This window comes from Panthera tigris, chromosome E1 (genome assembly GCF_018350195.1).
Source record: "Panthera tigris isolate Pti1 chromosome E1, P.tigris_Pti1_mat1.1, whole genome shotgun sequence".
Lineage (NCBI taxonomy): Eukaryota > Metazoa > Chordata > Mammalia > Carnivora > Felidae > Panthera > Panthera tigris.
Genome location: NC_056673.1, coordinates 40,167,250 through 40,194,591, shown reverse-complemented (window position 1 = coordinate 40,194,591; position 27,342 = coordinate 40,167,250). Strand labels below are relative to the sequence as shown.

General features: G+C 55.6%; 1 protein-coding gene across 5 annotated transcripts; it reads left to right on the top strand.

Annotated features, from left to right (window-relative positions):
• The first annotated feature begins 813 nt into the window (after positions 1–813).
• On the top strand, positions 814–25,779 carry LOC102953425 (junction plakoglobin). Of its 5 annotated transcripts, none has more exons than XM_042966559.1 (15): positions 814–1,202; positions 12,014–12,223; positions 13,894–14,153; positions 14,371–14,609; positions 15,351–15,552; positions 16,363–16,507; positions 16,618–16,721; positions 18,146–18,484; positions 19,673–19,828; positions 20,015–20,134; positions 23,001–23,151; positions 23,263–23,384; positions 24,210–24,249; positions 24,494–24,659; positions 24,980–25,779. In XM_042966559.1, exons 2-14 carry the CDS (start codon positions 12,019–12,021, stop codon positions 24,643–24,645), a joined length of 2,235 nt encoding a protein of 744 aa, XP_042822493.1. In that variant the 5' UTR covers positions 814–1,202; positions 12,014–12,018; the 3' UTR covers positions 24,646–24,659; positions 24,980–25,779. The 5 variants fall into 5 exon arrangements, with proteins under 5 accessions (XP_042822493.1, XP_042822490.1, XP_042822491.1 ...); XM_042966556.1 differs by having other exon boundaries at positions 12,011–12,223; XM_042966558.1 differs by lacking the exon at positions 814–1,202 and adding an exon at positions 1,242–1,286 and having other exon boundaries at positions 12,011–12,223.
• The last annotated feature ends 1,563 nt before the right edge of the window (positions 25,780–27,342 follow it).

The following is a 27,342-nucleotide window of genomic DNA, read 5'->3' as shown; positions in this document are numbered from 1 at the left end:
CTTTCTCTAAAAATAAATAAACTTAAAAAATTAAAAAAAAAAAAAACCATATCATTAGGGGCGCCTGGGTGGGTCACTCAGTTGATCATCGACTTCGGCTCAGGTAATGGTCTCACGGTTCCTGAGTTCGAGCCCTGCGTCCAGCTCTCTGCTGTTAGCGAAGAGCCTGCTTCAGATCCTCTGTCCCCCTCTCTCTCTGCCCCTTCCCCGCTGGTTCTCTCTCTCTCTCTCTCTCAAAAATAAACTAAAAAAACCCCCAAAAACCCATATCATTAAATTCTAACGTTTAGCAGTCGTCCAAGTGATTTCACAAACCTTAATTTTATTCCCACCCCCCCATGAGAGAGATCCAGATAATGTACCCATTTTACAGATGAGGAGAAACAGGATGAGAGATGAAGGTAACTCGCTTGCGATCATATAGCTACTAAGTGGCAGAACCCAAACCCAGGCCTCCTAATGCTAAATCTCATGAGCGCTCCATATTTGGGGGGAAAAATCCCAACCCAGAAAAAAAAAAAAAAGCCTATGAAATGCTATACAAATATGTTATTACCACTCTGTGGCAAGGGTGAATAAGCCCAAAGAAGCATCATGCCTGACGCTGAGTTGGCTGCCCTGTGAAGGCGTCTGTCCTTTCCCATGGCGCCTCCTGACTCACCTGTTGGACAGGTAGGGGGAAGGGGAGAGTAATGAGTCTCACCTGCTCAGAGCTAGGGTGGGGCAAGACACACCCCATCCTCCCCATTTGTTCTTGCCTTAGTCTTACTGACAATTCCTTGTCCAATCAGGAGGAAGTAACGTTCTGTCTGCCAATAGGTGCGGAGTGCGGATGGAACCTCAAGTTGGAGGCCGTCCCCAGAGCCGACTAGCAGTCCCTGGGGCCAATGGCCAGCGGATAAACAGAGGCGGCGGTGGAAGAGAACTGGGCGTGAGGCTCCGCCCCTCGATGGGACAGTCAGGGGAGGCAGCCAGTGAACCCTCATCAGCGGGTGGGCGTTTTCCTTAGGGGCGGAGCTTCGAGGGGGCGAGAGGCGTGGCTTGGCTGTCAGGTCCCTTCGCCTTTTGTTCGGTTACTGAGTTGCTGCCTTGGCCAGAGTCCGGAGCAGCCGCCGCCCGAGCGCGCCGAGCTCAGTTCGCTGCCCGCGCCGGCTCCCAGCCCGGCCCGACCCCTACCCAGCCCGGCCAGGCTCCACACGCAGGTGCGGACGATCGGGGCAGGGATCGCTGGGGCGAGGGAAGGGCGGCAAGCGGCCGAGAGGCCGATCCCCGCCGTCACGGGGCAGGTGAGGGCGCGAGCCGGGGAGCGCCACCCTGCACCGGCGGCAGGGGGCGCGCTGGGACCCTTGGGCGCGGCCACTTAGGGGGCGCGAGGTTCGGGCCGATTGCGCTGGGGGCTGCGTGAGCTGGAGATCTGAGAAGGGCGGGGAGGGATGAGCGCAGGTGGCTGTGGGGTCGCGCCTGACCTGGGGCCCGTGGAGCTCGCCCGACGCCGCGTCCCCGACTCTCGCCCCGACGCTGGCGAGGGAGACTTTGCCCTGCTCGTCTGCGTCCCAGGGCTCACTCTGTAGTCAGGAATGCACAGTTCGGGAAACTTGCTGCCGCTGGTGTCTTTGGGGCCACTCTCACCCCACCTCACGCGTCATCCTCGCTTTCCCTCCCTCTCTACTCCCCCAGGCCTGGGTGGGGCCCTATTGTCTGCGCCCGGCTTGCCCAACTGTGGGGGCCGAGCGCACATTTTCCCAGCTACGCGGGCCCCACCTGCGGAGCAGGTGAGCACACGGAGTCCAGAGGCCCTGCCCTCCAGCTCCCGGGCCTCGTCGGTACTGTACCTGCGGCGACTCCCTCCGCCCCGGTGGGTGCCGTGTTAGGGCTGCGCCGGCGGAGGTGGGATGCGATGACAGCGGGACTGGCGCGGGCCCGGCTCCGCGCCCAGCTGGTGTCTGGCACCCGTGGCTCGGACTGGGGTCTGGGCGGAGGGGTCGTGCATGGCTGGAAAATTCACTGGCCCAGTTTCCAGTAGCTGCTGCTTCCAGAGTGTCGATAGGGGAACGGGACTACTCTTCTTCTCTAACCTCTTATTGTCGAAACAAATCACCCCAAACAAACTTTCCAGGAGGAAGTATTCACAGCAGCTTTCACTGCGGGGTTTCCTGCCTCCTTGTTCCAGGGCTTTCCCCAGGCTTAGGGGGTCCGTCTTGGGGCAAGGCCTCCTCTCCCAGCTGACCAAGCTGAACCGGGGCTGGTGTCTGCGCTCTGACCCTGTTTTCCCTGCCCCCACATCCATCCTGTTTGCTGGGCCCCTGGGGCCCGAGGGGGCAGTGGGGGAGGGGGGCAAAGGGGAAGCAGCTTCTTCCTTCTCTTCCTGTCTCCGGGGACCACCACACCCCCTCGCTTGAGGCCGGCGCCAGTGGCTTTCTCCCCAGCTTTGCCCCCCTCCCCAGGAATGGGGGTGGGGCAGGGCAGGGCCAAATTGACGAGGGTGGGGGGGGAGCGATTGTTCTAGCCTTTTTTTCCTCTACCCCATCCCCCCACGTTATATAGCTGGCTGGGTTTTGAGGCGGAAGAGTGTGGAGCTTGGGGCTTGGTCTCCATTTGATTTCTGGATTTTGAAGGTGCATTCCTTCTGGAGGCTTTTGCAGTCCGTTCCCCAGCCATTCCTTCCTGAGAGAGCTGCGTGGGGAAAGTGGGACAGGAGGAAGGTATGGGGGCAGGGGGAGGTTTCAGGAGAGCAACATGAGCACGGGCCCTCACCCTGGTTTCCTGAGAACCCCTTCCCCGGGCAGAGCTGGAGATCACCAGGCTTTCAGCACTGGTTTTTAAAAATCTAAAGTGTGGTCTTTTTGTAGGGATTTGGATGCCAGCCTCCTGGGGAACAGAGGGGAAATACAAAAAGCCAGGCTCTCCCTTGGTCCTGGGGTGAAGGGAGTATTGGGGGAATCAGGGCTGCTTCGCCTAACTCCTTTGGGAAGACCTACCACCTCTCTGGTGGTTGTAGTTGGGGCAGTGGGAAGGGGTCAGACCAGCCCCCATAGAACGCCCTGGGTTAGGGGGAGGCGGAGGAGGGAACCCATTCTTTTGCTCTAGTGGGTAGTGTACCTCTGGGGAACCAAAAGGAGATGGAATTTGGGCAAAAATAACCTGTTTTCCCTCTTCTGTGGGCCAAAGTGGAGGAGGGGCAGGCATTATAATTACATCGGTTAAATGATTAGTTTAGCTAATCTGGTTTGTGGCTGTGATGAAAAGATAATACTGAGGAGGTATCTCTAGGGGTACCTGGTGGAAACTGGTGATTCACTGGATGGGAGGTAGAGGGGGGAAAAGGTAGGACCCAATTAGTCATTTTTTTTTTAATGTTTATTTATTTTTGAGAGAGAGAGAAAGGATGAGTGAGAAAGGAGCAGAGAGAGAGAGGGAGACAGAATCCAAAGCAAGCTCCAGGCTCTGAGCTGTCAGCACAGAGCCTGACGTTGGGGCTTGAACTCACCAACTGTGAGATCATGACCTGAGACGAAGTCCAAGGCTTAACCCCCTGAGCCACCCAGGCGCCCCCCCTCCCCCCCAATTAGTCATTTCTTGCTAGATCAAGCCCTAGCTTGGGTGACAGGAGCCTTCTCTACCCAGCCCCAGCCCCGCCCCCCATCTCCAGCCCTCTGGAACCTCTGTTTGGGCTTCGGGGCTGTGTGTAGGAAGGATTCCCTCCCGGGGCAGGTACTGATGAGGGGTTGCAGAGAGGATCCACCTGAGAATGAGACAGAGTGATTGTCCATGGACAGTTGGGAAGATGTCACAGTAGGGCGGTTCTGAGCGCAGTGATTTGGGCGTGGACTGAGCTGGGTTTGAATCCCAGCTCTGTCACTCATTAACCTGTGTGGTGTTGGTCAAGTCACTTCATCTCTCTGAGCCTCAGTGATCTCTGCAAAATGGGAATAATCAACCCAATAAGTACTTGATAAATGGTGGCTAAAAAAGTAAGGGAGGACTTTACAGATACCAAGCACTTTCATCAACTGTTCTCACTTCATGACTATCCCTAGAGGCAGGTATCATTATCCTATTCAGCAGATGAGGAAATTGAAACTCAGGGAAGTTAAGTAACTTGCTCAAGGTTGCATAGCGAGACCCAAGCAGGGCCAAGACTAGCCTTTGGATCCTCTGGTTCCAAGCCCAGATCTCATCCTGCTGTATCGCCCCACTGCAGCCCTGGGATGAATCTGTGATCTGTCTTTGAGAGCCTCTGCTTGGGAGTTTGGGGAGAGGAGAATTCTGAATGACCCAGGAAGGTATGTGTGGGTGGTGAAGGTGGGGGCAGGTTGGTCAGGAGGGGGTGACTCATGTCCTAGCCTCCAGCCCTCTGAAACCTCCCTGGCTTGGGTTTTAGTTCCTGGGGGAGGGGGCTATCTCCCCAAGGCCAGGGGCAGTGGCCATGTCTGGAAGAGGCTGGTGGGGGAGAGAGGAGGCAGAGGTCAAAATTGCTGCTGCCTCTGGGCTTGTGCTGGGCCAGACCCTTGGCTGTCCTGGGTTTGTCCCTGTAGAGGAAGTGGGGCTTCCTGCTTTGCTGGGGGCTGGGCCTGTGCCAAGATAAGGGGGGGGAGGGCTGGTCCCTGGAGAGTAGACAGAAATGAGAGTCAGATTTAGGACTGGGCCACGTCCTGCAGGATTGTACCAGTCCGTGCTGCCAGGCTGCTCTGGGGCCAGGTGACTGAGGGGCCAGGCGGGCCTTTCTGATGATGGGAGCGGGGTCAGCCAGAGCCTTGGTCCCTGAGGGAGGCACTGGTGTCACGGTCCTCTCAGAGCTTCCTGGTTCCTGGCACCTCTGCCCACTGGGCACCTGACACCAGGATGGGCCTGGGAAATGGGGCCTCCATCTGTGTGGCTGCAGCCTGGGCTCCAATGTCATCAGCACTGGGCTTCTGGATCCCTTGAGGTCCAGAGGGGACCCAAGACATGGTGATTATTGATCCTGGAGAATGGAAGGCTGAGGGCACTTGATGTGACCGAGAAGGAAAGAGAGTGATCTCAGCCCCGGCTGATGCTATAAAGGGGGTGCCAGGCTTGCAGTTTTCCATCACCCCTGGGGACACGAGCAATTGGGACTGATGCTCTTAGGGATGGAGTGGAGGCTAGACAAGAGGAAGGACTTCCTGTCTGTTAGAGATGAGATCTTGCATTGCTGAGTGAGAGAGAGCAATGAAAGATCAGAATAGACTCTTCTCTGAGGAGGATGAAGCAGGGCTCTGTCTACGGGAGCTGGAGGGGGGCCGTCCTGCCCAGGAGAGAGGGCAGGCAGGAGTCAGTACCTCTGGTGCCAGTCTGAGGTTTGCAGGGGTCCCTGGGGAAACTCCTAGTCTTGTGTCTTTGGGGAGAAGAGAGTCCTGGCAGTGAGAGGGACAGGTATCCATGAGCCGGCCGGCCCTGTGACTCCTGTGAAGAGAAAGAGAAGTGTGGCTGGGCCAGGTCACCCGGGTTTGTGTCCCTGCAAGTGACATTTTGAGGCCTCTCTCTTAGGACACGGTTGAATCTGGTGGAGGTCTGGGGGCATGGACTGCCTCAATTTCTTTTTTTTTTTAATTTTTTTTATTTTGTTTTTTAAATTTTTTTTTTCAACATTTTTTATTTATTTTTGGGACAGAGAAAGACAGAGCATGAACGGGGGAGGGGCAGAGAGAGAGGGAGACACAGAATCGGAAACAGGCTCCAGGCTCCGAGCCATCAGCCCAGAGCCTGACGCGGGGCTCGAACTCACGGACCGCGAGATCGTGACCTGGCTGAAGTCGGACGCTTAACCGACTGCGCCACCCAGGCGCCCCTGGACTGCCTCAATTTCTAGCAACTTCCTTGGCCAGGCCTGAAGAGAAAGCTCTTTGCTCAGCCTCCTGGCACCTCAGCCTTTGGGGGACCTCAGGGCAGGAAGCTCAGCTTTCTGTGACCCGCAGAGTATGGGTTTAACAGGTCTGCGTCCCTTCCCCACTGTGGGGACACTGGACTGAGTGGCAGGCCTGGACAGGGACAGGGAGAGTTAGGATGACACTGGGCAATCAGTCTGCTTCTTATTTGGGGGTGAGGAGGAATTTGGTCCATGTGAGTCCTCCTCCCTCTTGATTGAAAAAGTAATATCTGATCATTGTGAAAAACAATTGGAAAGTTTAGAAAAGTTTACAAAAGAAGAAAAAAAAATCACCCATGATCCCACCGCTAACATTTCTTTCCTTTCTCTTTTTCTTAGCATCCTCTCCTTTCTTAGCCTCGATCTTGATGATCTCATGCTCTGACTACAATAACAAATTTTTAACCAAACCTTCTTCCGAATCCTAGTTTTCTCCAGCAAATGCAGAACAGGGAACTAATAGTGGGTTTTTTCCTGTACTTCCTGGAGAAGGTCGGGGGTGGGGGCAGCGGGGATGGGGGGGGCAGATCCTCACAGAATGAAACCCTAGGGACCCACCCCCTAAGGAGAGGATACCAGCTGGGGTCAGGGCTGCCCGAGTCCCCCCATGGGGGCACTTGTGTGCCATACGGTCCCTGGCGCAGGTCCACCCTTGGCTATTTTCTGAGGCTGGGTGAAGTATTTTTCCATTCCCAGGAGCCCCGGTTTGGGGTCATCCGCTGGTTTAGGTTTTTGTCCTCAGAGGGTCACCAGCAGAGACCGGAGCCCCAGCTGGAGCCCTCTCCAGGGGGGGAGCCCGGAGGTTCCCAGGGCCAAGCCACCTGGCCCCGCATTTCCCTCTCCTCCAAGTTCCCTTCATTTCCCCACCCTGGTTTGTTTGCTTTGGGAAGGAGCCCAGAAGGAAGAAAACAAACAGCGGCTGGGACGGTCTGACCTGAGCCTCCCCCACCCCCAGCCAGTCCTGGGCAGCAGCTTGGGCTGTTCTCCAGACTGGAAGTGAGGGTTTTCCTCTGGAAGCATCCGGGAGGATGGTCTCCTCTGTCTTGTCCTGTCCCCAGGGCCCTGGCCATAGGTGGCACCCGTTTCGGTCTCTGCCAGCTTGGGACGACCATTCTGAAAGGAGAGACCGCAGTCTCTGTTAAGGAACCTCTAGTCTGGTGGGGTGTTTCCTCCTGGAGCCCCTAGTCTGAGGGGAGAGGCCTAGTTGAGAAGTCCCAGCCCGATGAGGTAGACAGGGCTCACAAGGGAAGCAGTCATGTCTGTCTCTGGCCTTTTCTGGGGTCTGCTTCTGTCTGCTTGGGACGGCTGGTCAAATCTCTGCTGGAGTCAGAGACAGTGGGGAAGGGTGGGGGCTGTGACCCTGCTCAGCCCAGCCTCTCCTGGGGCTGCTATGTGGGGAATGTCCAGGCCTCACTGGCTTCACCGCCCCTGGCTGCAGGAAGCAGCACATGTGACTGGGGAGAGGGGAGAGGGCAGAGCAGTGTCTCCACCTGGCCTCCTCTCCCAGACCGGATATAACTCCTCCTACCCAGCCCCCCAACCCCACCCCGGGGCTCTGGCTTAGGGTTGGGAGGCAGATCTCCCTGGGTCCTGGCTCTCAGGTCCCAAAAAGCAGGCCCGACTCTGCTGGCCTCCTCCTCTGCCATTTCTTTGCTTTGCTAATAGAAGAAGGCCTCCCTGGGTCTTGACCGCCAACAGAGGGCTTCCATGGTCACGGCTGTGTTAGATCCACGATCCACATACGGTCTGAAGAAAGGGGCGGCTTGCTCATCTCTACTTTGCAGATGAGGAATATGAGGCTTAAGGAAATCGGGCGACTTGCCCATGGGCACACAGCCAGATGGATGGATCCCCTTCCCTGACTCACATGCTCTCCTGCCCTACCCATAGCCCCCTTCCTCTGTCACTGTCTGAGCCCGTGATCGGAGTTTGCATAGGATGCTGGCCACTGGCCCAAGGAGCTTCTGGAGGGCTCTGCCTGCACTTCTAGCTCCCTCGTGCAGTGTGTCTAAGCCTGCTTCCAGCACGCTTCTTGGGCGGCCCATTCCTATCCTCGTTCCCAGGTCTTTTAGTGACACTTGGCATCCTGCAGCCCAGCCCAGCCCAGCCCAACCCCGATGGCGATGGCGGTGCTGGTGGTGGCAGGGGCCTGAGGTAGCTCTGGTGGCAGTTTTTTGTTTTCAAATTTTCTTTAAAGATTTTTTTAAAAGAGGTTTCTTTCTTTTTTGTTTTTTTATTTTAATGATTATTTTTGAGAGAGAGAGTGCAAGCAGGGGAGGGGCAGAGAGAAAGGGGGACTGAGGATCCAAAAAGGGCTCTGCACTGTCAGCATAGAGCCCGATGCAGGGCCTGAAGTCACGAACTGTGAGATCATGACCTGAGCCAGAGTCAGATGCTCAACTAACTGAGCCCCCCTGGCACCCCTAAAAGATTTTATTTGTAAGCAATCTCTACACCCTAAGTGGGGCTCAAACCCACAACCCTGAGATCAAGAGTCGCATGCTCCACTGAAAGCCAGCCAGGCGCCCCGGTGGTAGTTATTTATTTTTATTTTTATTTTTTTAACATTTATTTATTTTTTTGGGAGACAGCGTGAGTGGGGGAGGGGCAGAGAGAGAAGGAGTCACAGCTTCCTGCTGAGGCAGGAATCAGGCTCTGAGCTGTTAGCACAGAGCCCAACAGGGAGCTCCAACTCTCGAACTGTGAGATCATGCCGATGGCAGTTGTTTTTAATGCCCGGACTGGACCACACTCTGCTGGGACTGGGACCGTGTTGGACTTAGAGTGCCTACTGCTGGCCTGCTGGGTTGACCATGCTGGGGAGGAAGCAGGAATGAAGGGCAGGGTGTGTCCAGAGCTTGCTTGCAGATTCCTATCCAGTGTAGACCAGTGGAGGGAGGCTCCTTTGCACTCCCCATCCAGGGCCCAGGCTTCTCTTCCTGCCCCTTGTACTGTCCCCACCCCACCCTGTGACCTCTGAGCCGGCTTCTCGGCCTCCTGTGTGGCCAACAATAGATCGTGCTGCTCAACAAAGGCCCCCCATGCAACTCAGAAAACCGCCCTGTGTCTGGCGCTGCCCATCTCTGGCCTGAGTGCGTGGGCAGGGCCATGTCTGTCTCACCCACTTCCACCCTGGCTCTGTCCAGGGGCATTGTGGCGGGTCTCACTCCAGGTCCAGGGCGGAGAGGGGCGACACCAGGCTGGGTGCGGCCCCCTCCGCCCTGGGAACTGCCAAAGCGGCACTTTTGCTTCTTGTGGGAGAATTCATTCCTCCGCCTCTCCTGGGAGTCGGTGAGGAGAAAGGTGGGGGCTGGTTGACTGTCCTGCCTGCGCCGTCTGACTTCTAGACCTTCCTGTTGCCGGAGTAGCTCTCTCTCCCCGGATCCTTTCCTCCAAAAGAGTTCTGGAGTGTGTCCGCTCTGAACTGTGTCCCGACTCTCACCTTGCCCACCCTCTCGGCCTTCTCGTTGGTCGTGGGAAGCGGGGTTCCTTATGCCCAGAATCTTAGGGATCAGCGTTCCTCCCAGATCAGCTGGGCCGCCTTCTCTTCTACACCTGGGCCTGGCTGCCCCTCCTTGACTGCAGGGTGTCCCTCTTTCCCCAGGTCCCTTGTTAGGAGCGAGGGGAGCTGCCCTGTTTAGTGGGCTGATGTGCAGTGAGGCAGGCCTGGATTTGAGCGGAACACTGCCATTTTCTCAGTGTGGTGCCTTAGTCTTCTCAGCTGGAAATTGGGAATAATAAAATGCCTGCCCGGTAGCCTTGAGGCAAGCATGAGACTCATTTGATAGTAAAAGCAGCTGAGTGTCCCCTCCCCCATGGATCCTTTGACCTCCCTGTGGCCCCTCTCTGGCCCTGGGCAGCTGCCCAGCCCTCAGCTTCTCTTGGCTCCAAGCCTGAGCTGGGAGGGGTGGTGAGAGGCCTGCTGGCAAAACGCCCCACCTATGGCCAGCCTTGACTTTGGTGGTCCCGGTGGATATGGGGGTGGCGAGGGGAGGGTGTTTGATTCCTGAGGTTCAGGGTGAGGCCCGCGACCCCCTGCCTGGGCCCAGAAGCTGCAGGGGTAGGCTGCGATCTCTGCTGGGGAGGGGCTCTTTCTGGCTCAGATGGGGTATTCTTCCTGATCAGGACTGGAGATTTCCAGTTTGTCCGGAGCAGATCTGACTGAGGCTCAGTGCCCAGATGTCCGCTCAGCCCTCTGCCCCTGCGTGGTGGCATTTACAGGGTTAACGCAACTGCATATCCTGATACAGTTTCACCTTCTTTCTGCAGAGCTTGGATGTCCCCTGCCCCCTCCCTGGAGGTTTCTCCTCCCCGATGGCGGCTCAGTGACAAGCTTGCTCCTCCAAACTTCTCTCCTCTTTCTGTCTCCCACCCCGGAAGGCAGGAGCGCTGGGCGGTGTGTGGTTAGGGTGGGGGCGGGGGAGGGGGCTCCTCCTGAAATAGCCACACTTGGCCGAGGCCTGGGAAGCAGCTGGGTGCATCTGGTGGCACGGAGCCTGCTGTCTGGTGTTCTGGGCCTGCTTCTGTTTGTCAGCTCGAAACTCTGAGTCACTCGGGGTGAAGGGAGGAGAGGAGGAGGCGGCTGGGAGCTGGGCTGGCTCCTGCCTCTGCCTGCTCCAGGTGTGCTCACAGGCAGGGAAGGAGCCCATGTCGCCATAAAAGGCAGGGAGGCCGAAGGCTCAGTCAGCCTCCTCCTCGAGGGTAGCGCCGGGAAGACGTATCCCTGGTGATCTTTGTTCCTGGGGTGGGGTCAGGCTAAACCAGCTGAACCACCCTTGGCCTCACCCGGTCCCCCATCACGACGGGACCATGGGTTTGAGGTGCTGAGTACTGTCCACTGTCATGGGTGGACTGGCCCGTGGTCTGCTTGCTGTCTGAGGCCACACTGTGTGTGCAAAGGCCACAGACTTGGGGGTCACTCAGGCCCGTGCCTGGTCCCAGCTCTGCCATTTCTCCACTGTGCCACCTCCCCTGGGGAGCCTCAGTTTCCCTGTCTGTAAATGGGGCGGGGGCAGAGCATATGCTTCAAAACCCACTTGTGGGGCTGAGGCATCAGTGAAAGCTTTGGCACAAGGCCGGCCCTCAACCGGAGCACGCCTTGCCTCGCCTCTCCTCCCGAATCAGCTCCCAAGGCAGGGAAGCCAAGTGGGCCAAGTGGGAATTCACCACCCTGGAACAGAGTAGGGCCAGAGATTCATTAACCTCAAGGGTCCCCAAGTCCCTGCAAAGAGCAGGAGGGGTGCCTGAAAAGCAGTGACCCCTCCTGAGGCCTGCCCCACCCCTCATCTCTAGCCTGGGTTCTAGGAAGACTAGAAATGGGAAAACATCCCTGAGGGAGAGGAAGCACTGATACATGGCCGTGGCCGCCAACACGGAGCACCTACTACGTGCCAGGCACCAGGCTGGGTCCTTCACCAATCTGGGCCTCACAACAACCTGCGAGGGAGGTGCTGTTACCCCATTTTGCAAACGAGGGCTGGGCTCTGCGGAGAGGTGAATTGGTATGTGGCTGTTATTTGAACCGGTCAGTGGGGCACGGAATTCTGGAAAAGCCTGGCAGGAACTGTGGTGCTGGAGAGACAGGGGTCTTAGGGCTCGGGCCTCTGGGATCACTTGTGATCCTGCCCCATCTTCAGGAAAGATCCTGAGATCCCAGAGTCTCCAAGGGAGCCTTGGACTTCTCCCAGCAGCCTCCAGGGCTCTCCAGAGAAACCTGTCTGACTGCTTCCCTGCCCCACCCAGTTTCCTGTCCAATGCTCAGAGTGCAGCTGCCTCACCACAGACTTTCCCAGGGAGCCCCAGTGCGTGGGGGTGGGTCTGCAGAACCCCAGAAGCTGCCGGAGGCCCCGAGTGCCTCCTGCTCTGGGAGCATTGGGCAGGGATGGCAAGGTGAGCCTGCCGAGGGCTGGGTTGTGGCAACTGCTCTTACTGCCCCACTCCCCATGGGGTTCACTCCACCCTGGGCTGGAGGTCAGAGATGGAAGCCCAGGACTCACACCTGGGTATCCTACTGTGGGCGGTCCCTCCCTGGGCCTGCGGATGGGCTGAAGCTGGGGGCTGGACCAGGTGATGGGATGCCTCACTGGAGCCAGCTGATTTCTTGCCTCTCCTTTGTGTCCCCAGCAGCCACCATGGAGGTGATGAACCTGATCGAACAACCCATCAAGGTGACTGAGTGGCAACAGACATACACCTATGACTCTGGCATCCACTCGGGGGCCAACACCTGTGTGCCCTCGGTCAGTAGCAAGGGCATCATGGAGGAGGATGAGGCCTGCGGGCGCCAGTACACGCTCAAGAAGACCACCACCTACACTCAGGTGCCCCAGAGCCAAGGTCAGGATCCCTGGGGACTATTTCATGGAAACTATTACATCGAAATATCTCAGCAGAAAACCAGCCTGGACACTGGAGGGAAGTCAGGGCCAAAGGAGACAGACTTTAGGGGGCCTCCCCTCTGAGGGAGGAGGCACAGCTACTTCAGGGTGCCCCCATCTGAGAGGGAGGCAGATTCCTATTCCTTGAACTTCTAGTACAGAGGGGGGAGCATAGACTCTGCCTGCCTGTCTGAAGGTGTGTGGTCCTTGCCCTCAATGAACTTACAGTATAATGAGGAGGCATCACTGTTGCCCTCAGGGGACCCCTGCACTATAGGGGAAGATGGTCCTTTTGTTCCAGGAGCCTCAAGTTTGATGCGGAGACGGGGCCCCTGGTGGGGCTAGGAGGAGACCTGTAGATAGGCTGAGGCCAGGTGGGGGGTGACAACCTGGCTTCTGGCTCTGAGCTCTGGGGCTTAGGAGTGGGGATGCCACACCGGCCAGGGTACTAGCCTCTCTCGGGGAGAGGAGTATCCGAGCCCTAGGACTGCTGTCTGCAGCTGTCCTCAGGGCTCCGAACATTGAGCGGGATGACCTGTGGGAGCTGGGGAAGGTGTAGGGTGGGCCGTGTGGGTGGAGCTCAGCCCCTGCCCCTGGGGGTCTCCTCCCGGACAGCAGGCTTGGCAGGGCCGGCCCGGGCGTGGTGTTGACAGCTACAAGTACAGCACCCAGGTGGGAAAGCCCAGCGGTGTCTCCTTCCCCCACTAACTGGGGGATGGAGCCTCCGCCTGTCTCCCCCCAGGGCATTGGGACACTTGCCAGGGTAGGGCTGCCTGGGGAGCGTGGGCACCTATCCGTGGGACTCCTGAACCCACCCAGGGATGGATGGAACCTGCAGTCTGAGCTGAGAACCCACCTCCTGCTTTCTGAAATCCACAGTCCCGACTTTCCCTCTGATCTGCTGTATGATACTGGCTGGCCCTCTGGGCCTCTATTTGCTAGCCTATGTAATGGGAGAGTTGCCTCCTTTAGAGATGATGAGGATATAATTAGAGTCATGAGATATCAGACTTGAAAGGAGACTTAGGTTGTCTCATGCTACCCCGACCTGATTGTTAAGGGAGGGGCCTTGGGTTGGGGTTTGGGCTCTGGAGTCAGGCTGTCTGAGTTCACACCCCAGCTTGGGCTCCTATAAGCGCTCTGTGCCTCAGTTTCCCCATCTGTAAAGTAGAGATAATAATAGTACTTATCTTGTAGGGTTATGGTGGGACTAACTGAGAAAATATAAGGAAAGCATTTAATTCACAGCTAAGCACATAGCAAATACTCCAAAAATGTTAATTATTCCTATGAATAGTAATATTCACTCACGGTTTTGTAGTGACATTTGCACTACATCTTTTCTTTGCAGAGCAGTTTACAACTATTATCTCACTTAATTCCCATAAGAATTCCCTGTGATGGACAGAACAGGTGGCACCCCATTTTACAGCTGACGTAACTGAGGCGATGGTGACCTCCCCTCTGTTAGAGGCAGGACTGCGAGTGGTGTCCTGGGGCTTTGGTCGGCGGGGGTGGGGAGCGAGGTCACAGAACCCAGGTGGGCTGTCCGCAAGGCCTGCCCTGCTCCCCAGCGTCCCCCCACCCAACCCACCTCCTGCAGCTCAGTCCCTGCCCGTTGGCCCCCAGGAGACCTGGAGTACCAGATGTCCACGACGGCCAGAGCCAAGCGGGTGCGGGAGGCCATGTGTCCTGGCGTGACAGGTGAAGACAGCTCACTGCTGCTGGCCACCCAGGTGGAGGGGCAGGCCACCAACCTGCAGCGGCTGGCCGAGCCGTCCCAGCTGCTCAAGTCAGCCATCGTGCATCTCATCAACTACCAGGACGACGCCGAGCTGGCCACCCGGGCCCTGCCCGAACTCACCAAACTGCTCAACGATGAGGACCCGGTCCGTGAGGGGCCTGGCCAGGGTGGGGGCAGGGCAGAGAGGGGGGTAAAGGTCAGGTGTCTGCAGGGGATGGCCCTACCTGGGGCCCCATCAGCGGGGAAAGACTGACCCGGGTCCCTCCGAGCTCTGTGGAGGGGTCACCTGGCCCCTCCCTCTCCAGTGTCAGCCAGCCCAGCCCGTCTGCTCACTTTTTCCCATCCTTCCTTCTACCGCTCAGGTGGTAGTGACCAAGGCAGCCATGATCGTGAACCAGCTGTCCAAGAAAGAGGCGTCACGGCGGGCGCTGATGGGCTCACCCCAGCTGGTGGCCGCCGTGGTGCGTACGATGCAGAACACCAGTGACCTGGACACGGCCCGCTGCACCACGAGCATCCTGCATAACCTCTCCCACCACCGCGAGGGGCTCCTTGCCATCTTCAAGTCAGGCGGCATCCCTGCCCTGGTCCGCATGCTCAGGTGACTGCCCCTGCTTGCTGTGGGATACTGGGGCTTTCCTCTCCCTTTCAAACATTTACTGAAGCCCTACTATGTGCCAGGTAGAGAACCATGCCCAGTCCTGGTGCTCAGCTACTCACAGCCCAGCAGGGGAGGCAGGCATGTAACTGGCACATTAGTTATTAGGATACAGTATAGGCTAGGGCAGAGGTCTGTCCAGGATTTCTCAGAGCCGCGAGACACTGTGCACTTTAGCAGCAGGCGGTTGACGGATGAGTGAGGCTTAGCCTGTGTAGGTGAAGGGAAGGCCATTCCAGGCAGAAGGAACAGCATGTGCAAAGGCCCTTGCCACCTTTATCTTTCCCATCCTGTTAATATTGATTGGCCTTTTTCCTTACTTCCATCCTGGGCTGTGAGTTCCTCGAGGTTGGAGATACTCTGACCCGCCCTCTGCAGGACCTCTCTAGCACACGGCCTCCCATATGGTAGTTAGTTAGTAGAGACAGATGTCCAGGGGACCTACTAGGCACTCAGCACTGGGCTAGGAGCCCAGAAGCAGGAAGAGTTGTCGTCTCCCAGTGGGGAGAGGGACGGTGCTGTGTGCTCCATGCATAAGAGTGGGGCTGGGCTCAGGGGACAATGAGATTTTAGTAAAGGGCTATGTCTACAGGGGTGTTGGTAAGGGGAGGGCTTCCTGGGGGAGGTTAGCTTGCATTTATGCCAGGGCCCCGACTCCTGTTAACCCCCTGCCCACCCTCCCAGCTCCCCCGTGGAGTCGGTCCTGTTCTACGCCATCACCACGCTGCACAACCTGCTGCTCTACCAGGAGGGCGCCAAGATGGCGGTGCGCCTGGCAGACGGGCTGCAGAAGATGGTGCCCCTGCTTAACAAGAACAACCCCAAGTTCCTGGCCATCACCACCGACTGCCTGCAGCTCCTGGCCTACGGCAACCAGGAGAGCAAGGTGGGCTGCGCCCCGCCCCCAGCCGAGAGCTCCAGCCTTCCCGCGCATCGCCTTCTGTCCCGCCGCAGCTTCCGGCCACTGCCCCCTCACCATTTTTAGGTTAAATACATGAGTACATGCAGCTGTACGTGTTTCATTATGTAACTGAAATATTTTGAGGATTAGGAAAAGGAAAGGAAAAAAGGCACCGTCCTCACACAGCCACTGCTGTCTCCACGTGCCTCCTGCAGTGCTATCCTGTGGGCATATTTGTCCGTGGTTGTAGTCATGGCAAATGTGCAACTTTGCATCTGTTTCCTACGTTTTCTTTTTTGTTTGTTGTTGCTGTATCATCCTCAAAACCACCCTCTGTAGGGGCAAATAGCATCTCATTAAGTGGAGGCCCAAGACTTTTTTCTGAGGGCATTTAGATTGCTCTCAATTTTCCACCCTTATAAACAGTGCAGTAATGAACATCTTTGGGCACACAGCTTTTCCCAGGGAATAGAAAATTTTTTCATCAGTGGGACGAAGGATTTTTAATGTTTCTGAGCTTTTACCCAGGTTTCCAGATCGTTTTCTGAAAGGATTGTATTATTTACAATGTCATTGTTGATGGTGTATGTTAGTACCATTTCACCTCATCCTTGTCAGCATTGTGTATTATCCTTTTTTCAAAATTTTGGATTTCTTTGCCAGTCACAAAAGCTATTCGGGTTTTGGCTGAAGCTCAGTAATGACAGCTCTGTCACCCCCAATCCTTTCCTTGTTCCTTGTCATATTTCCTGTGTGTCTCACACTTGTTCTCCACTGTCTCCCCCGCCACCCCAGCTCATCATCCTAGCCAACGGAGGACCCCAGGCCCTCGTGCAGATCATGCGCAACTACAGTTATGAGAAGCTGCTCTGGACTACCAGCCGCGTGCTCAAGGTGCTGTCTGTGTGTCCCAGCAATAAGCCCGCCATTGTGGAGGCTGGTGAGTATGGCCCATGTGGCCAGGAGGGGCGGGGTGAAGGCCTTGTCCAGCAGCCAGGCTTGGCCAGCTATGCTCTCCGTGGCTGACATGCCCCCTGTTCCGTGCCCCAGGTGGGATGCAGGCCCTGGGCAAACACCTGACAAGCAACAGCCCCCGCCTCGTACAGAACTGCCTTTGGACCCTGCGTAATCTCTCGGACGTGGCCACCAAACAGGTGAGGGAGGCGTTCGGGCCTGGGTCCACCTCTTCAGCCACCTTGTCCTCCCCTCTTGCCACATGCACGCTCCTGTCTGGGACTCTGACCTCAGGAATCGTGGGAGGCCTGAGGCCTCGCAATCTTGCCCTGTTGTGGCTGAGGCTGGAAATACCCTTCAGACCCTCATCCCTTTAGCTTAAGGTTCTAATCACTGCTAAAGATTCAGGAAGGAGAGGTCCCTGGTGGCTCAGTCAGTTAAGCGTCTGACTTCGGCTCAGGTCATGATCTCAAGGTTCGTGAGTTCGAGCCTTGCATCGGGCTCTGTGCTGACAGCTCAAAGCCTGGAGCCTTGTCTGAATTCTGCGTCTCCCTTTCTCTCTGCCCCTCCCCTGCTCGCATTCTGTCTCTGTCTCTCTCTTTCTCTCAAAAATGAATAAACATTTAAAAAAATTAAAAAAAAAAGATTCAGGAAGGAGAATAGATGAAGGCACTGATGTTCCTAAGCCACACGTTCCCAGATGGTACCAGGGGAATAGTTTTGACCTAGACCCGGTGGCGAGGAACAGTAATACACCAAGAGACAGCTTGGGGCCTCTGCTGGCTAAAAACACAACTTAAAGAAAAATGCAGTTTTAGGACAAGACTCCTGGTCTCCCTTTCCAACCTGACTACCATTCCTAAGAGGCCCCTACCCCCATCCGTAGGCTGTTTATTCAGCTCTGGCCACTTGCTGGACTCTGCTAGGCACTTGTGAACATTGGCTCGCTTATGTCTTTCAACAACTGGAGTGGAATGTGAGACCCAGTTGGTTAGGTGAAGAAACAGAGTCCCAGGGAGTTACGTGATGGCCCTCGCTCACAGGTAGTAAATTGGCAGAGATGGGATTTGAACCCAGAACTGTCATCCCAGAGCCTGGGGGCCTTCTGTTCACAAGGCCCACGTGGCTCCACTGGGAGAAGTGCGGCTTGTGGGGCAGGAATGTTTCCTGAAAGTGGATTTGGTCTGGGGACCGCTGAGGGGGCAGCAGCAAAGGCCCAGAAAGATGAGAAGCCGGGAAAAATGGGTCAGCTGGGCCACCAAGGCATGTGGCCTCCTCAACAACTTCCTCCTGGCCCTGCCTGGCTCTGAGGATGCAGAGAGGGGCAGGAGGGGGGTGGAGGGAAGAGCACGAACTTGGAGTCAGGCCTGGCTTTGGAGCTGGCCCACCGGCGGTGGGTCTGTGCGCAAGCTCCTCAACCGCCCTGATAGTACCACCTCCCTGTGGGGTGTCGGCAGAATCACAGGGATGAAGATTCCTGGGCACACGGGCAGGACCCAGTGGCTGTCAGCTGGGTGGGCTTCAGACCGTGAGTTCATCTTGCTGCCCTCGGACGTATTTGGGAAAGGCTTCTGGGAGTGGGGGATCCCCCCTCACTCTCCACTGCCTCCCCCACAACCCGCAGGAGGGCCTGGAGAGCGTGCTGAAGATACTGGTGAACCAACTGAGCGTGGATGACGTCAATGTCCTCACCTGTGCCACGGGCACGCTGTCCAACCTGACGTGCAACAACAGCAAGAACAAGACGCTGGTGACCCAGAACAGCGGCGTGGAGGCTCTCATCCACGCCATCCTGCGTGCCGGCGACAAGGACGACATCACGGAGCCTGCGGTGTGCGCCCTGCGCCACCTCACCAGCCGTCACCCAGAGGCCGAGATGGCCCAGAACTCCGTGCGCCTCAACTACGGCATCCCGGCCATCGTCAAGCTGCTCAACCAGCCCAACCAGTGGCCGCTGGTCAAGGTACTATTGTGGCCGCCGTGGGGGCCGGGCAAGGGGAAGGAGCTCTCTGCCGTCGGGATTAGGTGCCAAATCAGTGCAGGCAAAGCCGCTCTAATGGGCCCTGAGTCCATAGGCTGGGGTGGCCGCCAGACGTTGCATTTCTAACGCGGTCCCAGGTAATGTTGCTGGTCCACGGGACGCGTGGCTTCGGCTCACAGTTTGGAACTTGATCACGTTGCCATATCTAGGTACAAGGAAGCTGGCAAAGCCTCATGTGTCCTGAAGGCCTTGTGTCCCGCTACAACTCAGAAGGGATACTAAAAAGACAAAAACCAGAAAGGGTTCTGGGGGTGGGGGGGGACACTTAGTGTCTGCCATAGGGATTAAGGGCGTGAAGGGGTGCAGCCTTCTCTGTAGGTTGCTGCCCGGGTAGAGGAGGGCCAGCTGGCAGGGACTCCCACTGGCGAAATTGTAGACAGTTTTGACAGTACAGATAAGAATGCCTCTAAGTAGTTACACACTGAATTTTCAAAATCCATAGTGAGAAAAAAAGCAGTAGTGTGTGGCCCCTCCCGCGGGTTGGTCCCTGCTGCGAGCCCGAGGTGGGGGGAGGGTCTGACTTAGCAGCTAAGTGGCAGAGTGACCTTGGCAGGTCATCTACCTTGTGCTCACGTCCCCAGCTCTCGTGATTTTTGTCCCTGCTCTCTTGGCTGCTTGTTTTGAGAGTCAGATGAGATGAGAGCTTGCTTTGTAAGAACCCGAGGGACCCTGGGAGGCCAGAGTGGCCCCTGGGAGACGGGGACCCTGGGGAGGAGGCTTCTTCCCAGAGCGGCCTCACTGAGGATTGATCACAATACGAGTGTCACTAAAGCAGGAAGCTTGGGGGTCAACCAAGCAGGGTTTGGGAATTACTGGGAAAGGGGTAAGACTCTGGTGTCTGGGGGAGAAGGGGTACTGAGAGAAGGGGCAAGGGTGAGAGTCAGGGCCTGGGGCTGGTAGCATGTTCTGGAATGGGGTTTCATTTTAGCAGGGGCTGTTAGAGTTAGACGGGAGCACCCACCGATCCTATGGAATAAGGGACGTGGGCTGGGAGTGGTCTCGTGGTCTGGCAAACGGAGACGACAAGGGAAGGAGGAGATGGTGCTGGGAAATTGGGATTCTCCAGATGCCCAAGAAATGTCCCTGATTGTTGTCCTTTTTGCTTGTCAGGCAACCATCGGCCTGATCAGGAATCTGGCCCTGTGTCCAGCCAACCATGCCCCTCTGCAGGAGGCGGCGGTCATTCCCCGCCTCGTGCAGTTGCTGGTCAAGGCTCACCAGGATGCCCAGCGCCACGTGGCTGCAGGCACACAGCAGCCATACACGGTCAGTCCCCAGGGGTCGGAGTGGCCTTTTTGTGAATGTGTGTGCACGTGTGTGTAAATGGGGAGGCAGGTTGTGGTGGATGCACACTCTGAGGACCAGTGAGGTTTGTCAGATCGTCACTGTGGGGGCGTGCGGCCACGTCCAAGGGCCATCTGTCGCAATGTCCCACTGCCTCCTCTTATGCAGGACGGCGTGAGGATGGAGGAGATTGTGGAGGGCTGTGCCGGAGCCCTGCACATCCTCGCCCGGGACCCCATGAACCGCATGGAGATCTTCCGGCTGAACACCATCCCCCTGTTTGTGCAGGTGAGTCTGGGGCAGGGAGGCAGGAGAGCTTCCTCCAGTCCCCGCGCATCCCCGTTGCTGAAAGGGGGAGCTTGGCAGCCTCTCTGGGCCAGGCGTCAAGAGGTGTTTGGAGGAGTTTGGAGGAAAGTGGCCACGCCAGGAGTGACCACTTAGCAAATCCCTGCATAGGAACGGCTTTCCAAACTCAAAAGCAAGGGAAGAGATCACAAGTGAAAAAAAATAGCTTAAGATTCAACCACATAGCCACTAAAATCATCTATATGTCAGAAACAGCCTAAAAAGCGTTAAAAAGTCGACACAGGGGTGCCTGGGTGGCTCAGTCAGTTAAGCATCTGACTCAGTTTCGGCTCAGATCACGATCTCACTGTTTGTGAGTTCAAGCTATGTGTCAGGCTCTGTGCTGACAACACAGAGCCTGCTTGGGATTCTCTCCCTCTCTCTCTCTCAACTGTATCTCCCCCACTCATGCACGCGCGCGCGCGCACACACACACGCGCACACACACACACAGTCTCTCTCTCTCTCTCTCTCTCTCTCTCTCTCTCTCTCAAAATAAATAAACTTAAAAAAAAAAAGATTCTCTCTCTCCCTCTGCCCCTCTCCCCACTCATACTCTTTTTCAAAATAAAAGAATAAGATAAATAATAAAATAAATAAAATAAAAAAATAAAAATAAAAAAATCAACAGCAAACTGGGAAAATGTTTCCAGGTATCACAATAGACAAGAGTCTAATATCCTTCATATAAAAGAGCTCATTAATACTAGACCCCGGGGGTTAGATGGGCAGAGGCAGAAGCAGCTCCCAGGTGGCTCATAAACATGCCCAACCTCAGGAGTTTAAAGAAGAGAAGCTCACATTCCCAGTGAGATCCTATTTTCCACTATCAAACTGGCAAAGGAAAAAAAACGGGAGTGCCCTGTGCTGGCAAAGATGTGATGAAATAGGCAGTCCCATATCCTGCCGGTGAGGAGAGAAGATGATAAAACCTCTCCGGCAGGCAGTTCTACAATCTATATAGAGAGCCTGAAAATATTCATATCCTTTGACTAAGTAGTACAAATCTTATGGGATAATTATTTATTAATTTAAAATGTGGCGGAAATGTATACCTATAGCCAACAATCGCAATGTTACTTATAAGAATTGAAAACAAAATGAATGTCCAATGATAAGGGAATGGTTTAAAAAAGAATGGCCATGGGGCGCCTGGGTGGCTCAGCCGGTTGAGTATCCAACTTCGGCTTGGGTCATGATCTTACAGCTTGTGAGTTCAAGCCCCGCATCGGGCTCTGGTGCTGACAGCTCGGAACCTGGAGCCTGCTTCGGATTCTGTGTCTCCCTCTCTCTCTGTCCCTAATCCACTCGCATTCTGTCTCTGTCTCTCTCAGAAATAAATAAACATTAAAAAAAAATTAAAAAAAAAAATTAAAAATAAAAAAATAAAAAAGAATGGCCATTATATCATATGGCCATATATAGCAATGTTAATGAATTTTTGCTTTTGAAATTTTTCCATTTATTTATTTATTTATTTAATTTACTTTTAAATGTTTATTTTTGAGAGAGAGAGAGAGAGAGAGAGAGAGAGAGCACGTGTGTGAGCGGGGGAGGGGCAGAGAGAGAGGGAGACACAGAATCCAAAGCAGGCTCCAAGATCTGAGCTGTCAGTGCAGATCCCAACCTGGGGCTCAAAGCCACAAAGTGTGAGATCCTGACCTGAGCCAAAGTTGGATGCTTAATCGACTGAGCCACCCAGGCTCCCCGAGAAATTTTTTCCCTTTAGAGTTCAGAGTGAGGGATTGGCACTGTTGTGACCTCCTATTGTGACCAATGGGTTTTTTTTTGTTTTTGTTATTGTTTTGCTTTTTAGCATTACTCTTTTTCTCTTATCAATATGAGCTCATAGATTTCTAGGAAATGTTTTTTAATAATGTAGGAAAATGCCTTATGCTACAATGTTAGGTAAAAAAAAAACCCCAAACAAACAGGAATCAAAGTATCAAAATACATGCTATGGGGGGGGTGTGCCTGGCTGGTTCTGTTGGTGGGGCATGAGACTCTTGATCTCTGGGTTGTGAGTTTGAGCCGCATGTTGGGTGTAGACATTACTTAAAAACAAAATCTTAGGGGTGCCTTGGTGGTCCAGTCGGTGAAGCCTCCGACTTCGGCTCAGATAATGATCTCACAGCTTGGGAGTTCGAGCCCCATGTCAGGCTCTGTGCTGACCGCTCAGAGCCTGGAGCCTGCTTCAGATTCTGTGTCTCCCTCTCTCTCTCTGCCCCTCCCCCGCTCTCTCTCTCTCTCTCTCTCTCTCTCTCTCAAAGATAAATAAACATCAAAAATGTTTATAGATCAAATTTTATAGATAATGAGGTGCCTGGGTGACTCCGTCAGTTAAGCATTTGACTCGGGTTCGGCTTGGGTCGTGATCTCCCAGTTCATGGGTTTGAGCCCCATATGGGGCTCTTTGCTGACAGCACGGAACCTGCTTGGGATTTTCTCTCTCTGTCTGTCTCTGCCCCTCCCCTGCTCATGTGCACATGTGTACACATTCTCTCTCTCTGTCTCAAAATTGATAAATAAACTTAAAAAATTATAGATAAAAAAACAGAACTATGATAAAAATCTGATGGAAATATGCCAGTGTATTAAGAGAGGCTGTATGTGGGTGGGGAATCATGGCTGGTTTTCTTTCTGTTTCTTTATACCTTTCTTAGACTTTCTACCCTTTCTGGTATGAGCTTGTGTTAAATCCAGAGAAGGGAGGCAGAGATGGACAGGGCTGGGAGGCAGGCTGCCCCCCTGCCTGCCTTACCCCTCATCCACCTCCACCCCTTCCCCACCCTGCATGCCCTCTGCCCAGCTCCTGTACTCATCAGTGGAGAACATCCAGCGTGTAGCCGCCGGGGTGCTGTGTGAGCTGGCCCAGGACAAGGAGGCAGCTGATGCCATTGATGCCGAGGGGGCCTCGTCCCCACTCATGGAGCTACTGCACTCTCGCAACGAGGGCACAGGTGAGGGGCTGTGCTGTGGGCGAGGGGGTAACAGAGGAGGGCTGAGTGTTAGTCCTCCAGCCAGAGTGGAGGCAGGCACCTGAATTGGTCTTTCCTTTCCTCTCTGCTCAGCCACCTATGCTGCCGCTGTCCTGTTCCGCATCTCTGAGGACAAGAACCCAGATTATCGTAAGCGTGTGTCTGTGGAGCTCACCAACTCCCTCTTCAAGCATGACCCAGCTGCCTGGGAGGCCGTGAGTATCCTGGGTTGGACTGTGACGTCTGGTTGTGCAAGTTGCACACTGCACAAAGACAGCACTGTTAAGGGGGCTCCTGTCATACTGTCTACCTCATAGATTTTTATTTTGTAATTATTTCTTTAAATTTTTTAATTAAAATTTTTATTTATTTTTTTTTTTTGAGAGAGAGGGAGTGCATGTGAATATGCGCACAAGTGGGAGAGGGGCAGAGGGAGAGGGAGAGAGAAATCTTAAGCAGGTTCCATCCATGCTCAGTGTGGATCCCCAGGCAGGGCTCGATCTCATCACCATGAGATCCTGACCTGAGCCGAAATCAAGAGTCAGACACTTAACCGACTGAGCCACCCAGGCACCCTGATTTTTATTTTATAATTGGATCATCCACGACAATTTCTAGCAGACGGAAGTAATAGGTTGAACTGTCTTTCTGATTTTGACCTGCCAGAATGGTAATTTTATTTTGTCCACACTATACATTCTAAGCATTTGAGGCAGGGTGCCTTTTTCTAACTTGCATGGAGGTGCTCTATAGGCTAGCGGCTGCCCTGATCCCGGGTGCACTCCCGTCCCCAGGGCTGCTCTAGTTCTGTGGGTGCCCCCAAGCATGAATGGTGGGACCTTCCACGCTCAGGAGGTGCCTGACAGGAGGGGTCCACGGAGGCACTGAATAACCGCATTCCATCCTCTGTTCTTTCAAGGGGTCTTTGTTTTCCCCCGGCCCCCTTTTCTAGAAGCACCTCCAGCCGCCCACCCCCAGCCCAGAGCCTGCATTTTCCGCCCTTCTCCCTTCCCTCAATGTTTCTCTGTCTCTTTCCTTAGGCCCAGAGCATGATCCCCATCAATGAACCCTACGCAGATGGTAAGTGTGTGCAGAGTTCCTCAGGGACCCCCAAGAGCCCGGGGCGTGGGACGTCTGTGGGTGTGAGCGAAGGGGGCATTGTGTCCCCAGTGGCAGACACCATATAGAATCCACAGATATCCCCATGGAGGTCCCCTGATGTGGGAGTTTGAGGACGGGGTCAGGCCCACGGCAGATGGATGGAGGGCTGTCCAGCAGGGTGGTCTACAGACTTTAGAAGGTCCTCCTTCCTTCTCCTCCCCAGACATGGATGCCACCTACCGCCCCATGTACTCGAGTGACGTGCCCCTGGACCCTCTGGACATGCACATGGACATGGACGGAGACTATCCCATCGACACCTACAGCGACGGCCTGAGGCCCCCCTACCCTGCGGCGGACCACATGCTGGCCTAGCTGGCTCCTTTCCAGTACGGTGCCCTCTGTCGTGCCTGCAGGCTGTGGAGACACGCTTCCCCCCCACCCCCTGCTGGAACCTGCTTCTCATGGAAGAGGCCCTCTCATGTTTCCTTGGAACCTTTGGCTCTTTTTGGGGGGGGGAATGAATGTGGGTCCCTTGCTGTCGAGCACCCGCCAAGGAAGGTGTCTGTGGCCTACCTTACTCTCTTATCTTGAGGGGGTGGGGAGTCCTGCCCCTTTGTGGGTAGTGGGTGGGTGACCTGGCGGGGGGGACGAGCTCCTAGGGGACAGAGGCCTGCCCTGACCTCTCTGTGTCTGCCTCACCCCCCAGGTGCGGTTCCTCATCTGAGAGGTTCTCCGTGCAGGCGATGGGGCGAGACAGAAAAGTGCCTGAGCCCAGGGGAGCGGGGCTGCGACTTCTTGCTGAACCCCACGCCTCCAGAGGTCCTCTGTAGCGTCTTTCTTGGGATGGTGATCTGCTCCTGCTTTTCTGTCCTGGGCCGTGGGTCCAGGGCCCAACACCCCCTCCCCACCTCTGTGGCCCCGGAACTAAAGCTTTAGACTCAATCACCTGCTCTCTTCCCCCACCTGGCAATCACCCCCCGACCCCCACTCCCACCCCCCAGCCCAGGCGGCTTGACTCCAGCAGCCTGGGCCCCACAGAGCTTTGGTTCCTCCCCCGGGCCTGATTTTTTCACCGAACTCCAGCCGACCGACTATTCCGAGCCCCTGGGGTGTCCAGGACCCAGGTCAAGGCCCCAAATCCCAGAATCCAAAGCTTGTCTTGAAAAGTTCAGGGACCGACAAGGAGATGGGATGGAGACGCAGAGAGTGAGTCCCCCACTCCAGGACACTGCCTGCTCCTCTCTCCAGGACACTCAACCGGACCTGGCCCCTTCCTGGGAGCTCTGGGGACAGCTCCCTGGCACCCCATCCCGCCCCGTCCCACCCACTCCACCACCCTAGCTGACTCCTGAGAAGTGCTCTTGGCTGACCCCTCTGGTGTGCGGTGAGGGGCTTTCTCTTCCCCTTCCTGTTTCGAACCCACCACCACCTCCTGCACGTGGGTGTGGGGGGCTGGGGGAGGTCCCAGCGGAGAGTTTTATTATTATCGCTTTATGTTTTTGGTTATTGGTTGTTTTTTTTTTTTTGTATAGACCAAAGCAAAGGAAATAAAACTAACACACAGATCGAATGGAAGCTGTGCGGGGTGGGGGTGGGATGGGGCGTTGGGGGCTCCCCTAGCAGCCCGATGCCTCCTTGGCTGGGTCCCACGTGCACTCATGACCACCTTGTGTGTGGGAAAGACACAGGGAGGGGAGTCAGGGAGAAAGGCACATTTGAGTATCTGGAGTAGATTTAATTCAGTCTGCACTCAAAGGGCTCCGTCTTGGAACCTTAGGGAGTGGGAGGGGTAAAGAGATGCCTGGAGGTGCGTCCCCCCTTCAGGGACGCCAGGCCTCACTTTTTTCTCCAAGGGGCGCCCTCCTCGCTGGCCTCAACCTCTGGCCCTGTCCCATCCAGCCTTAATGTGCCTTTGGTGGATTTCTCCTGGGCGCAACACTTCCTGTGGCCCATGGCTTCGAGTCTGGGCCCCTTTTTGAAAGTCTGTGGTGGGCCCACTCTGGCCCCTGCCCACCTCCCTTCTGTCCCCTCAACCAGCATCCTCTCTGCTGGTTCTTGCCTCCCAATCTTTGTGCATGCTGTTCCCTCTGCCTGGAATACCTTCACTTGCTCACGCACTGGGGTCCAGCTCAGCCCTCACTCCAGGAATGCTGCTTCCTCCATGACCTCCCACAGCTCCCAGCCGGGCTGAGCTGGTGCCCCTTCTCTGCCCCGTAATGCCCTGTGCACACCATCATCTCACCCACCACACGCTACCGTTGGCTTGTGTGACGGTTCCCCACCCACATCCCCGAATTCCCCTTTCTGGGGACAGCTAATCGCAATGGTCCTGTGGCTCCAGGACGGATGTGCTGGGGGCAGGGACAGCGAGCCCGACTGCGAGGCAGGTGCGGGGTGCGGGCAAGAGGCGTTGAGATGCTGAGCCGAGCTCCCCTGAGGGGAGGGGACAGGACAGTTTTCAGACATCACAAGGACTTTTAGGGACAAAGCACTTCCTCTGTGCTCTGTGTTAAGGGCCTGTCTTATTCTGCTTGGGCGGCTACAACAAAATACCATAGGTTGGGGGCTGGAAGTCCAAGATGAAGGTCCCAGCAGATTCCATGCCTGGGAAAAGCTGGCTGCTTGGCTTGTACAAGACAGCTGCCCCCTGGACGAGTTCTCATGTGGCTTTTCCTCAGGCATGACCCTCACAGAGAGATCTCTCTCCCTGTTTGAAGGGGGCTAATCCCATCACGGGGCCCCACCCTCAAAACTTCATCTAAACCTAATTACATCCCCAAGGGCCCACCTCTAAATATCACACTGGGGGACTAGGGCTTCAACATATGAAATCGGGGGGACGCAGACAGCCCCCAACGGGGCCCTGGCAAGAACCACTCAGCTTGGGTAACTTGAGAATTTGGTAAAGGGACAGTTTACAGAGGTGTGGGCAGGGAGAGGGACCAGCAAGCGAGAGGGCAGCACCCTGGGCTAATTATCGTGGCCTCAGGCAAAAAGGCAGGAAGTGCTTCTTGGGGTCAGGACTCTGGACGAGGCTACTGACAGGGAGGTTCCTTCCTCTTCCCAAGG

Bases quoted from the DNA above. Each gene is read 5' to 3' on its own strand.
- LOC102953425 (XM_042966559.1), top strand. From the start codon at position 12,019: ATGGAGGTGATGAACCTGATCGAACAACCCATCAAGGTGACTGAGTGG. The intron at 18,485-19,672 runs GTACTATTGTGG...TTTGCTTGTCAG, and splicing joins ACCAGTGGCCGCTGGTCAAG to GCAACCATCGGCCTGATCAG. The intron at 20,135-23,000 runs GTGAGTCTGGGG...CCCTCTGCCCAG, and splicing joins CCATCCCCCTGTTTGTGCAG to CTCCTGTACTCATCAGTGGA.